The sequence below is a fragment of the Trachypithecus francoisi genome, unplaced genomic scaffold (assembly GCF_009764315.1).
Source record: "Trachypithecus francoisi isolate TF-2019V2 unplaced genomic scaffold, Tfra_2.0 Lachesis_group8, whole genome shotgun sequence".
Lineage (NCBI taxonomy): Eukaryota > Metazoa > Chordata > Mammalia > Primates > Cercopithecidae > Trachypithecus > Trachypithecus francoisi.
Window position 1 is genome coordinate 67,325,919 of NW_022681473.1, and position 14,832 is coordinate 67,340,750.

Here is a 14,832-nt window from a genome sequence, read left to right on the forward strand (position 1 = left end):
GTCAGGAGCTGGAGATTAGCCTGGCCAACATGGTGAAACCCCATCTCTACTAAAAATACAACAATTAGCCGAGCATGGTGGTGCACACCTGTGGTCCCAACTACTCGGGAGGCTGAGGCAGCAGAATCGCTTGAACCCAGAAGGTGGAGGTTGCAGTGAGCCGAGATCGTGCCACTGCACTCCAGCCTGGGCAACAGAGTGAGACTCTCTCTCAATAAATAAATAATTACTTGGTCTCAAACACTGGCTATATTTTATGGAAAATAAAGAACGCCTCTGAGGGCAGAACCTAGGGCTTGAGGGTAGAGTCAAGAGCTGTGGAGAATCATTCCTAGAGATCATTCTTGATCAAGGAACTAGCATCAGAACTGTTATGAACCAGTGGCCCTGGCATGCCTCCTTTATTCCCCCTTTCTGATTAAGGTCTACAGCGGTTTTTCCATACCTGTCCCACCATTGTACGTTGGATGCATGGGGAAAAGATAACTTGTCTCTTTAGTTCCTGAGTCTTTACATTGAAAGCAACTGCACCTAAGAAACCTAACCCATATCTGGACTTGATTTAGGTGACAAGATCCTGGATCTCAAGCCTAAGCATGTTGCCAAAATGGAAAGACTTTGGGTGGTAGGAATGAGTGCATTGCAAGTGGGAGGGACATGAACTGTTGTGGACAGAAGACAGATTATGGCAGTTGATATTTCTAAAAATGAGCACAGTAATAGGTGTTCCAGGATGCTACTATGCTTCTATCAAGAGATAAAATCTATTTCCCCTTTCCTTGAACCTGGGTGGGCCTGTGACTGATTCCAGACAATAGCAATGTCAACTGCTGGTCTTATGAATGAATGCGCCCTCATATGATCCCAGACCTCAGTCTTCAAATTTCCCTTGCTGATGTCAAGAGGAATAGAGATTAACTGTCCCCACTAAGTCCTACCCAAATTGGAGATTCATGAGCAAAACAGATAATTTAGGCCACAGCAATGGTTATGGAATCATAGATAACCAGACCTCCTTAACACCTGTGTGTTTGGGGGAAGAGTCTTCTGGTGATATTTGTATTCGGACAAATGATTTTTCTCTAGGGCTTGGTTTCCTGAACTGTAAAATGGAACAATAATTACTAAGTCATAGGAATGTTATAAGGTTTAAATAAGCAAGGTGTTCTTTTCATAATGGGTCTGTAATAAATGCTACGTAGTATTACTTCAACTTATTCCCACCAGTTGTTCTAGCTTTACTGCTTGTACAAATTCACCTTCATAGTATGTGAGTTTTATACACATTTATACAAACATATAAAATCTGATTTTATATCTAAATCTCTCTGCATACATATTGCAACATTATAGTTTCTGTAACACTCTTTTGGATCACTTGCTCTGGGGCAAGCCAGTTATTATATCCCAAAGATGCTCAAGTAGCCTTATAGGGAGGTCTACATAGTGAGAAACTGAGGCCTCTTTCCTTGCTGACTTTCCAACCAATGTGAGGTACCTTGGAAGCTGATCCTCCAGCCCCAGTCAGCCGTCAGATAGCTGCAACTGCTTGGAAGACCCACGCCAGAACCACCCAGCTAAGCCACTCTTGATTTCAATACAAACGGCAAAAACCGTATAAAACTTTAAAAAATTATTCTTGTTTTAAGTCACTAAAGTTTGGGATAATATTTCTTATGCACTAAGAGTTGACTAACAGCTATATCAAACTTGGGGAAAGATGGGAAACTGATCACAGGTTGAGAACTATTTCAGGGTCGACGGAAGGACAGAGATGGTTGAATAAACTTGAAAGTACTGATTGAGACTGAATTTGAAATAAATAAAAATGGGGTCCAGGATAGAAAGGAAAGAAAGTAAATCCAGCAAAGGGGAACAGATTTTTTAAAAAATTTTTTATTTATTTTTTTGAGATGGAGTTTTGCTCTTGTTGCCCGGGTTGTGCAATGGCACAATCTCGGCTCACCACAACCTCCGCCTCCTGGGTTCAAGCTATTCTCCTGCCTCAGCCTCCCAAGTAGCTGGGATTACAGGCATGTGCCACCACACCCGGCTTATTTTGTACTTTTAGTAGAGATGGGGTTTCTCCATGTTGGTCAGGCTGGTCTCGAACTCTCGATCTCAGGTGATCTGCCGGCCTCAGCCTCCCAAAGTGTTGGGATTACAGGCGTGAGGCACTGCACCTGGCCAGGGGAACAGATTTCTATGTATTTTGCCAGACTACAGGTAGTTATACTCATGTCTAATAGGATAGTAAGTCTTAGTTTTTCTTCTTTGGTTGAGTGTCGAGTGGCTCTCATTTTATTTATCACACATTTCCTGGAGTGAAAGTGCCTTTATTTAAAATCATGGCTCTGTTACTTACAAGCTTGTTACCTTGGGCCAGCTATTTAACCTCTCTATGCCTTAGTTTCTTCATTCATAAAATGGGGATAAAACTGTATCTGTAAGGCTTTATCAGGGATTAAACAAGTTAATGTGTATAACATGATCTGGAATACAGAAGGCTCTATATTAAGTATTAGCTATTATTCTTATTATGTGCTAGACTCTATAGTACACAGACCTGATTGGTCCCTGACCTCAAAGAGCTCGTTGTCCAGTCAGGAAGATTTTCTTTTTTTTTTTTTCTGAGACAGGGTCTTGCTCTGTCACCCAGGCTACAGTGCAGTGGCACAATCTTGGCTCACTGCAACCTCCACCTCCTAGGTTCAAGTGATTTTCCTGCCTCAGCCTCCCGAGTAGCTAGGACCACAGATGCATGCCACCATGCCTGACTACTTTTTCTATTTTTAGTATAGATGGGATTTCACCATGTTGGCCAAGCTGGTCTTGAACTCCTGACCTCAAGTGATCCACCCACCTCGGCCTCCCAAACTACTGGGAATACAGGCATGAGCCACTGCTCCCGGCCAGGAAGATTTTCAAATAAATGGCCATAATTCAGTGTTCTGAGCTCTGTAACAAGGTGTACAGTAAGCGGTGGGGAAGCAGAGGCAGGGATATCTGTCTTATCCTAGAGGGAAAGACGGGGGCGGGATAAGCTTCTTGAGGAAAAAGTTTGAGTCTAATCCTTAGGGAAGAGCATGTTGGCAACATTTGGGACTATAAAGCAGTCACAGGCAGCATGGGAAATGTCGTTTCTGGCTGCAAAACAAATATGGTTAGGAGAAAAGGGAAGATGTGAACTGTAGTATGTAATGACCAGCCCCATCAACATCACCTGGGGGCCTGTTAGGACTATAGGATCCAGGCCTTACTTATTATCTATACTACCAACATTTGCATTTTAACAAGATCCTCAAGCGGTTCCTATTGAATATTAAAGTTTAGAACCACTGGTCTAGAGCATAGGCTCTAGAGCCAACCTAATCAAGTTTAAATTCCAGCTTTACCTTTTTTTTTTTTTTTTTTTAAAGATGGAGTCTTGCTCTGTTGCCCAGGCTGGAATGCAGTAGAGTGATCTTGGCTCACTGCAACCTCCACCTCCCTGGTTCAAACAATTCTCCTGTCTCAGTCTCCCGAGTAGCTAGGATTACAGGCACATGCCACCATGCCCAGCTAATTTTTTTGTATTTTTAGTAGAGGTGGGCTTTCACCGTGTTGGCCAGGCTGGTCTTGAACTCCTGACCTCAAGTGATCCACTCGCCTCGGCCTCCCAAAGTGCTGGGATTACAGGTGTGAGCCACCATTTACTTATGTGTGACTTTAGGCAAGCTATTTTACTTCTTTCCTAGGCCTTAGTTGCCTCCTTTGTAATTAGAGATAATAAACGTTTCCACCTCGTAAAGTTGTTCTAAGGACTGAATTAATATGTAAAATGCTTAGATCAGTATGTGGCACTTAGTAAGCACAAGGATTGACTATAATAATTCATCACTCATACGCTACTTCTTAAAGTCAGGGTCAGTTTAAGCCCCTTGTCTTTCAATTTCTACTCCACTGTAGAGGAGTAGACATTCATTGTAGAGGAAAGGACACCTGGAGGTCAGACGACCTGGGATTACAAAGCCTAGCTCTCTTCCAATTCCTAGCTCTGTGAAATTTAGTGAGTTCTTGGTACATCTATGTTTTTCTCATTCATAGTATGAAACACCTTAATTGTACATGTCGCACTGAAATGTTGCCAGGCTCAAATGAAAGTACAAAAATCCTCTATGAAGATTTCACTTACTTTCTTTCCAAGAGTTCTTAAGCAGCTGGATGCATAGGAAGATCAGGGAGACAGTGGAGGAAGGGCCTGGTGATTAATATGTTCCACTTTACGATTTTCTGAAGGTGTAGGTCGGGTTTCAACAACAGTGATTTTCCTAGACTTCGGAGAGTATTTTTAGCTAATGGGCAAAGAGTAGTAGAAAACTTAAATGCTGTTATTTACCTTCTCTTCCTAACCTACAGTTCCACTCAAGAACATGAAGAGTCTCATACGTTTGTATAGTGGTTCACAACTTACAACGTTTATGTGGTGCTTCACAAGATCCCTATAGGGTAGTATTAACCCAATTTTTTAAGAAGGAAACTATGTCTGGAAATTGTAGAATGCATATTAAGAACTCTTTCTGAAGAGTTTCTACCGGATCCGATGTTACCCAAAGTAAAAAATTTAAAGAGGGAAGTCAATCACAAGATTTCATTGAATCTTCACTATCAGGCAACTGGCTTCGGTTTTATGGCCGCAAATAACTATATGTTGGGCCCCCTTTCTCACCTGTAAAATAGGAACGACAAGACCTTTTCCACAAATAAAATAAGAACAAAGGTAGAGGGTGAACCTACCACATCGTAGGGCCTCAAATAAATTCCTTCTCCTTCTTGCCTTGACAGAGATAGCACGGGATATCACTACCATTCCCATTTCATACGTGGAGGAAACCGAACTCGAGAACGCTCGGATTTCCTCTTCTCTACTTGCAACTCCGTAACCCGCAAATCGGCTACGGACAACTGCGATGTCCACTATGCTAGTTCTCGTAGCGTGGATTCTCTCTCCTCAAGATGCCGTCTGGGGGGCTAGAGGCCGCTAATAATTGCCCTCACTATCGAAGAAACTCGATCCTAATCCTCGACGGCACTTCAGGAACAAAGCTGCTCTCCCATCGTCCCTAACTTCGCTACAGTAAAGGTCGCAGCAAAAACCCTGCTACAGCCGCTAGCGCCATCTTGGCCGCTACGTGTGACGCCACACGTAGCAGAGAGGGCAGCCGATTGGCTGGGAGAAGGCAGCCCAGGAGAGGCGCGCGAAGCTAGAGACAGGAGGGTATGCAGGAGAAGCCAAGGGAACTACAATCCCGGCCTTCCTTGCGCGTACGACAGCAAACCCGAAGCGAAAGAGGTTGGAGTTTGTATTCGGACCACAACTCCCAGCACCCTCCGCGATGTCTGTCCTTTTCTTTCATAACGCGGAGGAAAAGAAGGACAAGATGAATGGAAGCCTTTTGGTGTTTGTTCTCCGAAAGGCGGGAAAGGCGAACTACACCTCCCGAAGGGCCGCGCGCGGCTGCGCCTGCGCCCTGTTACCTGTCGCCATCTTGCCCCTTCAGAGGCACCGCAAACAAACCCAATTCCTGGTGTCCCCTAGTCTTGGCGGAGGAGCCTTTTAGATGAGCCCCGAAAGGCCGGGCAGGTGGGTGACTCTCAGGCAGGGTCCTGGAAAGAGCTGGCAGGCCAGCCAGGGTAGAGGAGCGCCGGGCCAAGCATTCGGAGCCCGGCTTGGGGCTCCCAGCCCCATCCTCCGTTGTTTCCTAACGGGATCGTGGGGCTCCCCGAGGTGGACTCAGGGGAACTCTGGCAGGCCTGGTGCTGGGACTCCGGGGGTCTAGCTCTGGGAGACTCCCGGTAAGTCCAGGTCGTCCGGCTGGCTGTCCGCTGGCTTACTCTCTCTCCGTTGTCCTCTCCGCTGGGGAGGGAGTGAGGCGTGGGTGCCAGCCGGGACCCCTGACAACAGCTACTGGCCCCGAGGGGCTTGGGTCGTGGGCTTGACATTGGGACTGGCGCCGAGAGGCCCGGGTGAGGAGCCTGGGCGGGCTGCTCTTGTTGTGGTGCTGCGAGGGAGTGCGTGTTTGGAGAGGGGGCGGGGCGGGCTTGCCTCCTTGACACTTGAGTGGGGAAGGATCCTACAAGATCCCGGTTCCCCGAGCGGGCTCCGGCAACTACTGCCCGGGTTTCCGATGCGTTGCGGCCCCAATGTGGGGTCCCCTGGCTGGGACGCGCCGGGATGCCGTGACGTGGTGCTCGGTTCTAGCAGCCTCCGACCGCCTCCAAGATCCTGTCGGGAGGCGGGGACTGGCTTGTGGAGGGAGCGGATTCCTTTGGCTCTGCCCCTTCTTCCTCCTCCCCACCCCTTTTCTTTATGTCATACTGCCGGCTGGGGCGCGCAGTCCAGTTCTCCTTGCCTTGGGTTGGTTCTGAGCTGAGAGGACTATGGGAAGTAGGGGGAGGAGGGCTCACCTCGGGACACAGAGTTGGAGTTAGCAGCCCCAGCGCCTGGAACGGGATATAGCAGTTATTTCGGTTCTGTGTCTGACTTCTAGGCTAGACAGTGGGCTCATTCATTCATTCATTCATTCGTTTTACTCAGTCGCGTCAACCATTCACTTACCCATTTAACAAATACTTTACAGCGGCTGTACTCTGTGCTAAGCAGGTATTGCGCGAGTCCCCAGCGCCGTGTCGTTTTGTCTTTTACACTAGAAAATTCCCAGTTCTAAGTAAGTTCCTGGCAGCTAAACTTTTGGTAAATGGTTGTTCCGTAACTACAGGATCAAGATTCATATTCCATTGTTAAGACTTGAGGAGAGAGTTATTTATTACGTTTCTTTAACTTGCTAGGAGCTTCACAAATTTTATCTCATGTAATTCATAAGTGAGGAAGCTGACAGGAGTCAACTTGCCCAAGGTTGGTAGTACCACCTATTTATTAAATTAAATGCCAGCCACTATGAAAGAACTTTACGTATAGTGTTCTTTAATACGCATAACAAACTGGGTGGTATTACCTCTGTTTTATAGATGTGTAAAGCTTAGGCTCAATCAGTAAGTTGAAAAGTTGGGACTAGAAACCTAGAGGTGTCTGGCTCTAAAGCCTGTGTTCGTTCCACTGTGATAGTTCAAATGGTTTAATTCTTGATTTGTCAGAAGTTGGAAAGTGTGGTGGTGAGAAAGCATTGTAAAATATTAATGTATTTTTGGTTTACTTCTCAGCCTGTGGCTGGATCTCCAGGTGAGTGGCCCCTTGAATATACTTTGGTACTTTGGTAATTTGACTTTTTAAAATTTTGTTCTGGTAGGGAGGACAAGCTCTTTGGGGCTACCAAACAGAAGCAGCAATGCCTGTTGTGTGGCCAACCCTTTTGGATCTCAGCAGGGATGAATGCAAAAGGATTCTTCGAAAATTGGGTATGACTTTCATTGTTTTTTTACCTCTCTATGATACTTTTCCCTTTCTGCCTGGGTCATGGCTGTTGGCATGGATGTCATATCTCACACTACATCAGAAAGTCTTTGGAGACACAGTTCCCATCTTAATCATTGTTGTTTCCCTCAGTGCCTAACATAGTGCTTTGTAAATAGTAGGTATGTGAATTGTAATAATACTAGTAGCTAACATTTATTGAGGGCTACTTGGCTATTCTGAGTCTTTTTCATACAACATCTAATTTAAATATTTTAAGAATTAACTTTGTCGTTTGAAAGCCTGAAAGGTAGGTGTTTTTGTTTGTTTGGTCTCCATTTTACAGATGAAGCTTAGAAGCCAAGGTGATGGTGATAGACATCCAGTCGCTATTTGAACCAGGGAATATGCTTTCGGTCTCACTTTAACATACTGTTAACCTTCATGATTGTATGTGTCACTTATATACTATTTCTGAATTCTAAGTTGATGTAAGCTATGCTCACTTTTTCAAATTATATTTTACTATCAATAATAAAGCATTTTATGCTTGTAATTTATTATTTAGTGCTTCTTTTCCCTTTCAGCAACCTTTCTTAACCAGTATTGAGGGAAAGAATTAAGCCCTAATGCTAAGGTATCCATTGTATGTAAAGAACTAACTTCGTCCTGTGCATCTAGAATGCTATTAATTATCGCTTTCCTTGGGAAAATTGAGAAAAAGAGTTATTACTCAAATCATTTTGTGTTCTGTGGTTCAGATGAGGATCTTTGGTTGAGAAATGCTGCCTTAGACTGTGAGGACCTTGTCTTATGTATCACTGTAGTTTCTGGCTAGCACAATAAATGAAATAATTGAAAAAATAATTTGAAAAAGGAGATTAAATGTTTTGGCAGTGGATATGCATTATTTAGATAGCTGTGATTTTAAAGGAAAAGTATAGGTCTTGAATTTACACAGACCTAGGGTCTTGATATTATTACGAATGACCCATGTGACCAAGGACAAGTTATTTATTCTTCCTAAATTTGTTGATATTTTTGTTAAAAAAAAAAAAAAGGATAACACTGTCTGTCTCATTAGTTTGTTACGCGTGTTAACAATATACATCAAGGGCCCATCATAGTAAATCTGTTGGGAATTTTTCTTTGTAAATCAGGTAGAATCATAGTGGCTCTGGCCCTGTCTGTCGTTTTTATTCCACCCAAGGCCACTATGAGGATTTCAAATCACTTTTTAACAGCGTCTTTTTTTTTTTTTTTTTGAGACGGAGTCTTGCTTTGTTGTCCAGGCTGAAGTGCGGTGGCCGGATCTCAGTTCACTGCAAGCTCCGCCTCCCGGGTTTACGCCATTCTCCTGCCTCAGCCTCCCGAGTAGCTGGGACTACAGGCGCCCGCCACCTCGCCCGGCTAATTTTTTGTATTTTTTAGTAGAGACGGGGTTTCACCGTGTTAGCCAGGATGGTCTCGATCTCCTGACCTCGTGATCCGCCCATCTCAGCCTCCCAAAGTGCTGGGATTACAGGCTTGAGCCACCGCGCTGGGCCAACAGCATCTTTTAAAGCAAGTCTGAGAGTTGTTTTTGGAGAGGGTTTGGGGATGTCAATCTTTTTTTTTTTTTAACCTTATATCCAAACTTTTAGTGCTAATCTGAAGATAGTTTTCTACACACTTACATACAATTAATATAACTTGTTAGTTGCTGATTATAAAGTTGGATTCATATTTATTTAATAGCTGAAATTGCAGAACATATCACAAAGACAGTAGATTAGATTGGGGTTTCTGGGTTTGGGGGCGTTTGAATTGAGAGGTTATGTTTAAATATGGTAACCTTTAAGTCTAAATTTATTCCTAATTTTAGTCAGAGCTGTGTGGGTAATGTTGCTGCAGAGCTGCTTCAATACAAAAGAAAACAGTCATCTTGTATGGTAATATAATCTTCACTGACCCCTCACTTTGGGGGGTGAGCTTTGATAGTGATTAGCCAGACTTCCTCCCCACCCGTTGGCTTATTATCATAACAATGAAACCTTTTAATTGTCTTCAAATGCTAACTCTAGGTCCAAAGTTTAGAAAAGGTACATATAGTTTTTAAAAATTAGCTGTATCCTTTAAAAAATAGTTATAAATCATTTTAATATAAGATGTTAAATACTTAGATTTTACATACATATAAAGAATTGGGATAGAGAATTTCTTATATATACTGAATGTGTCAGTGCTAGATAAATACTTCCTTCTCTTTGTCTTGCCTCTCCCCTTGCCTATTTTTGTGATCATTCCTGAGCTGTAGCTCCAACATGGGACTTTATGGACTATAGTGTATTTGAATGGCTGATTTAATGGACCAAATTGAGGGCTTTATATAAATGGTTTGGCAAATCTTTCGTTTTTGGAATGTTCATATGTATTTATTATTTTATTCTACTTTTGTGTTTGCAATAGAATGGCATGAAAAATAATTACAGAAATTCAGCTAAATTTGAGGTATGTAAGGATCTAAGGATACTCATCAAAATGGACATCAGTAAATGTGAAGGAGGTTGGGAAGCTAATAGGGTTCTTTACAATGAGTGAATTTCTTGTGAAGAGGAGGAAGTGATGTGGATCCTATATCTGTGGTAACTGTGTTCAGAGTCCCAGTTTTGTGTATGTGAGGTTGCCATCTCTTGATTTTTTGTACATGACTTCTTAGACTTGAAATGAGACTTGAAATGTCAGAAATATTTGTCGTATTTCTTTAGTTAATTTTATTTTTTCTGAAGTACTGTCTTGATCATCATAAATTCTACAAGTCACAAGTGTGAACGTCTTTTTCGTTTTTCTCAAACTATTCCCTCACTTTGACCTCTTCATTTCTTTTTACAGCACTGCCGTTCTCCTAAACATTTTGCAAGCTGCAGAATCTGACTTCCTTCTGCTGTTACTTCCCACAATCAATCAATTACTGAGTCCTATCAAATAAAAACATTTTAGACTGGAAACAGAGGCTTTTCTCAGTCTGACCACAAACTACTTTTCCATTTTTACCGTTCTCTATTCTCTTACATGTGTGAACTAAAATCTTTAAAATAGTTATTTGGATATATTTCTTAGGTTCCTTGTTGGATTTTAGTCACCTTGAGGATAGGGATTTTATTTTGTTCCTAGAAATATTCTCCATGGTACCTTGTAGCAGTAATGTTCAGTTAGTAGTTTGATTTGAGCTAGTGACTATCCAAGTACAGACATATTTTTACTGCGCTTAGTGTAAAACTCTCAAACATAGTTACTGTTACTGGAAGTTACTGGAATAATATGAAACGTTGTCTGTTCTTTTACTCTATTTCTTTCGTACATTTGCTTTTTTCTTTTTTTTTTTTAACCCTGCCTGCTTGGCGCACAATTCTCTTTCTGATTAAAGCTTCTGCTTCTACACTAGATGATGTATTTCTCCTCTGTACTTTTACCGTTGTATGTAAACTGTATCATAATTGCCTGATGACTTGTTTCACTGTAGCTCTCTATTCTAGAGTTAACTCCCTGAGGGCACGATTAGCACACCATTTGGTATATATAATAGGACTCAATACTAATCTGTTGAATAAAATATTTCATAAATGGAGGAGGGCATAAACATTTAGAGTATACTGCATTCTTGGTTATCCCTAGTGCTTTTTCTGGACTCTATTCTGAGTCTGATAAAAGCTGAAATATGTTTCCTGAAACTAAGTATTTCCTTCACTACCCTGAGCAGCAGAGCTTTGTCCTTCAAGAGTGACCGCCACATTGAAATGTCTACATAGTATCCAACACAGGTTGAACATGCAGGATGTTTAAACTTAGGGTCATTTGGTTGGACCAGACATTCCTTTTTTTTTTTTTTTTTTTCTGAGACAGGATCTTACTGTGTCACCCAGACTGAAGTACAGTGGCATGAACATGGCTCACCACATCCTCAACCTCCCAGGCTCAAGTGATCCTCCTACCTCAGCCTCCTGAGTAGCTGGGACCATAGGTGTGCACTACCACCCCCAGCTAATTTTTAAATTTTTTGTAGGGATGGGGTCTTGCCATGTTGCCCAGGCTGGCCTTGAACTCCGCAGCTCAAACCATCCTCCTGCCTCGGCCTCCCAAAGAGCTGGGATTACAGGTGTGAGCCATGGTGCCTGGCCAGATTTTTGTTTTGCTTTGTTTTGTTTTTTGAGACAGGATCTCGCTCAGTTACCCAGGCTGGAGTGCAGTGGCATGATCACAGCTCACTGTATCCTGGACTTCTTGGGCTCAAGTGATCCTCCCATGTCAGCCTCCTAAGTAGCTGGGACTACAGGTGTGCACCACCACACCCAGCTAATTTTTTGTATTTTTTTTGTACAGCCAGGGTTTTGCCATGTTGCCCAGACTGGTCTTGAACTCTTGGACTCAAGCGATCTGCCCACCTCGGCCTCCCAAAAGTGCTGGGATTACAGGTGTGAGCCACCATGCTTGGCCCTGGCCAGACATTTCTATTTAATGTAAAAATATTTAAGGTAGGCAGCCCAGCCCAGTCTTCTATATAAAGCTTATTTTTGATAGATCTGTGAATAATATCAACTAAATGAGACTATTAGTTTATTTTTGGTGTAGTACTTAGTCTGTGGGCTCACGTTTTTTGAGTTTCTCTTGTGTGTGAAGTATTTGCAAATAACAAATACTCGTGATAACTTGACTATGAAAACAACTCTAGTTTGGACATTTATTTCCCACCATTCTGGTTTGCTCAGATATATCTGTTTCATAGTTAATGGTTTAAAACAACAACTGTTTTATTATTTCTTGCCATTCTGTGGGTTGCTGGCCTTGTCTGAGTTCTTTCAGGTATTCAGTGGTAGCTTATATGGGGACTAGGCTGAGGTAGCTGGCCTCTCTCTTCATTTGGCTTTTCATTCTGGGCATCTTCACAGCTTGGTGATCTCAAAGTTCCTGAAGGGCAAGGCCCTGTATGCAAGTACTTAGCAAGCTTCTGTTTGCATCATGTTCGCTGTTGTTCCCTTGGCCAAAGCAAGTAATATGTCAAGACTAGAGTCAATGTGGGAGGGTACTACACAAGGGTAGTACACAAGGGCGACACTGAGAGGCATGTATAGTTTATTGGAGGCCATTGGGGACTTTTGGCTTTATATTTTAACCAGTCCTGGAGACTGATAGTTTTCTTTCTTTTTTTTTTTGAGACGAACTCTCTCTCTGTCACCCAGGCTGGAGTGCAGTGGCGCCACCTCTGCCTCCCAGGTTCAAGCGATTCTCCTGTCTCAGCTTCCGAAGTAGCCAGGATGACAGGCACCTGCCACCACAGCTAAGTTTATATTTTTAGTAGAGACAGAGTTTCTCCATGTTGGTCAGTCTGGTCTCAAACGCCCGACCTCAGGTGATCCACCTGCCTCAGCTTCCCAAAGTACTGGGATTACAGGCATGAGCCACTGTGCCCGGCTTGACAGTTTTATTTCTTAATGGTTATTTCTGTGGAAAGAGTGAAATGGAGATGTCTGGTATTAGGATTCAGTATATTATGTCCTAGTCGCTGCAAGAGCATTTCATGTTTATGTTTCCCAATTAGTCATTTTGATGATAGTTTTTATAGATGCAGAGAATCTTACTTCTGGAGGGGACCTACAAAGTCCCTTCTAGGTAAGGAAACAGGTTTAGAGATGAGAAAAGACTTGCTGAGTGTCACACAACTAATAAGTGGCAGTGCTGGAGCCAGAATATTTTGTTCCAATATTTTTTCCATTGCATAGTATTTACAGTACTTTCAACTACACAGGAGGGAGGTAGAATATAGTTTGAATTCTTAGGCAAGCCTGAGGAATTATTTTAAGAGTTGATTAATGAAGATCCCTTTTAGTAATGCTGAAAACTTCTTAGCCTTATTACATCACTTGGTGCCTATTCCCAGTTGTTGGTATCATTTGTGCTATATGATTTTCAGTGACAATGTATGAAACAAAATATCTACTGTTAGATTTTTCTGCCTAAACATTTTATATACATGACTTCTGTGAGGTAATGAAAAACAAAATGATATAAAATTATAAAATAGATAAAATTTTTGAAAGGAATTTAAAACAATATTTGTATTTGATTATTTTTAGTTTTTTTCCCTGAAGTTTCACTATACATAGCCACAGTATTAAAATATTAAAGGCCTATCTTGATAAAATAATTTTCTTCTTCTAGAATTGGAGGCATATGCTGGAGTTATCAGTGCACTTCGGGCACAGGGGGATCTCACCAAGGAAAAGAAAGATCTTCTTGGAGAACTATCAAAAGTTCTTAGGTAAATTATCATAAACGTTTGTGAGACATGACTCTAGAAATTTCATTTTGAGGGATTTTATTACTTATCACTCTCAAATTAAGTAACTGTCAAATTAAGTTGAAGAACAGAGGTGTTCAAATTGTTGGTGGTAAGAGACTCCATCCCAGTTGTGTGCTCTGTTACAGAAAATTGTATAACTTACCATTTATTGTGTAATCCAGAATGAATATAATCCAGAATGAAGAGCGTGCAAACTCTTCAGAAAGAGTTGAAGGCAGGTTTTCTTACTTTTGGCCCACCTGGGAAAGGGAGGTGCTTTTGACATAGGTGAAAGAAAGAAGAGCAGTAACTGGATATGATGATCTAGAGTGGCATTTGCTGGAGGGAAGAGGTGATGTGAGGAAGATGCCTTAATTTACATAAATGGGTAGTGATTATGTGGTCATTGCCTTAAACATAGTGTTTTTAAAGTGAAAATATGGAAGAGGTTCTTCCTGTTACTTAACATTAATATAGGGATGTTATTAAACCAAATTCTCAGTTTTGTTGTTTTCATAGTTAACAATTTGTGTTTGTTTGTTGTTTATATTTCTCCTAAATTCTGTTTTCTAGCCTCTTAAATGTTTTGGTCCATGTTAGAGATTTAGCTTAAGTAGTATGGAATACAATTTGAAGAGTGGTATTCATTTTATTGAGTATTTATGAATGGAATGGGTGTAACCTTTTAAAAAGTTGTTTCCTATTATTAACTTTACATGTGTGTTTAATCAGGATTAATATAAGCACATTTTACCATTGGTAACATAATGTAATGTAGAAGATATGCAGCTAAAGTATTGAGTAATAAAGGAATATTACCCTGGTGTTAAGTTGTATAGCATATAGCCACAGGAAACAGATTATCTTACCACTCTCATTTGTCTGTTATATTCATTGAACGTTAAATTACAGACTCTTAAGCTTTAGAAAAGACCTTAGAGGCCGGGCGTGGTGGCTCAAGCCTGTAATCCCAGCACTTTGGGAGGCCGAGACGGGCGGATCCCAAGGTCAGGAGATCGAGACCATCCTGGCTAACATGGTGAAACCCCGTGTCTACTAAAAAATACAAAAAACTAGCCGGGCGAGGTGGCGGGCGCCTGTAGTCCCAGCTACTCGGGAGGCTGAG

General features: G+C 42.0%; 1 protein-coding gene and 1 long non-coding RNA gene across 15 annotated transcripts in view; one reads left to right on the top strand and one right to left on the bottom strand.

Moving 5' to 3' along the window:
• Positions 1-2,132: 2,132 nt before the first annotated feature.
• Positions 2,133-5,292, bottom strand: LOC117081661. Of its 2 annotated transcripts, XR_004436238.1 has the most exons (3): positions 4,777-5,292; positions 4,175-4,334; positions 2,133-2,183 (listed from the first exon to the last, which is right to left on the bottom strand). It is a non-coding gene; the product is annotated as an uncharacterized LOC117081661 (long non-coding RNA). The 2 variants fall into 2 exon arrangements; XR_004436237.1 differs by lacking the exon at positions 2,133-2,183 and having other exon boundaries at positions 2,632-4,334.
• A 128-nt stretch (positions 5,293-5,420) lies between these two features.
• Positions 5,421-14,832, top strand: part of EMSY (EMSY transcriptional repressor, BRCA2 interacting) — a 112,589-nt gene continuing 103,177 nt past the window's right edge. For 7 of the 13 annotated variants that reach the window (XM_033207857.1, XM_033207853.1, XM_033207859.1 and 4 more), the window contains exons 1-3: positions 5,423-5,623; positions 7,287-7,395; positions 13,586-13,685. In XM_033207857.1, coding sequence (XP_033063748.1) covers positions 7,326-7,395; positions 13,586-13,685 — 170 coding nt within the window. In that variant the 5' untranslated portion in view covers positions 5,423-5,623; positions 7,287-7,325. Of the gene's footprint in view, positions 5,624-7,286; positions 7,396-13,585; positions 13,686-14,832 lie in introns of all 13 variants that reach the window. The other 6 variants (XM_033207858.1, XM_033207866.1, XM_033207860.1 and 3 more) reach the window with 2 other exon arrangements.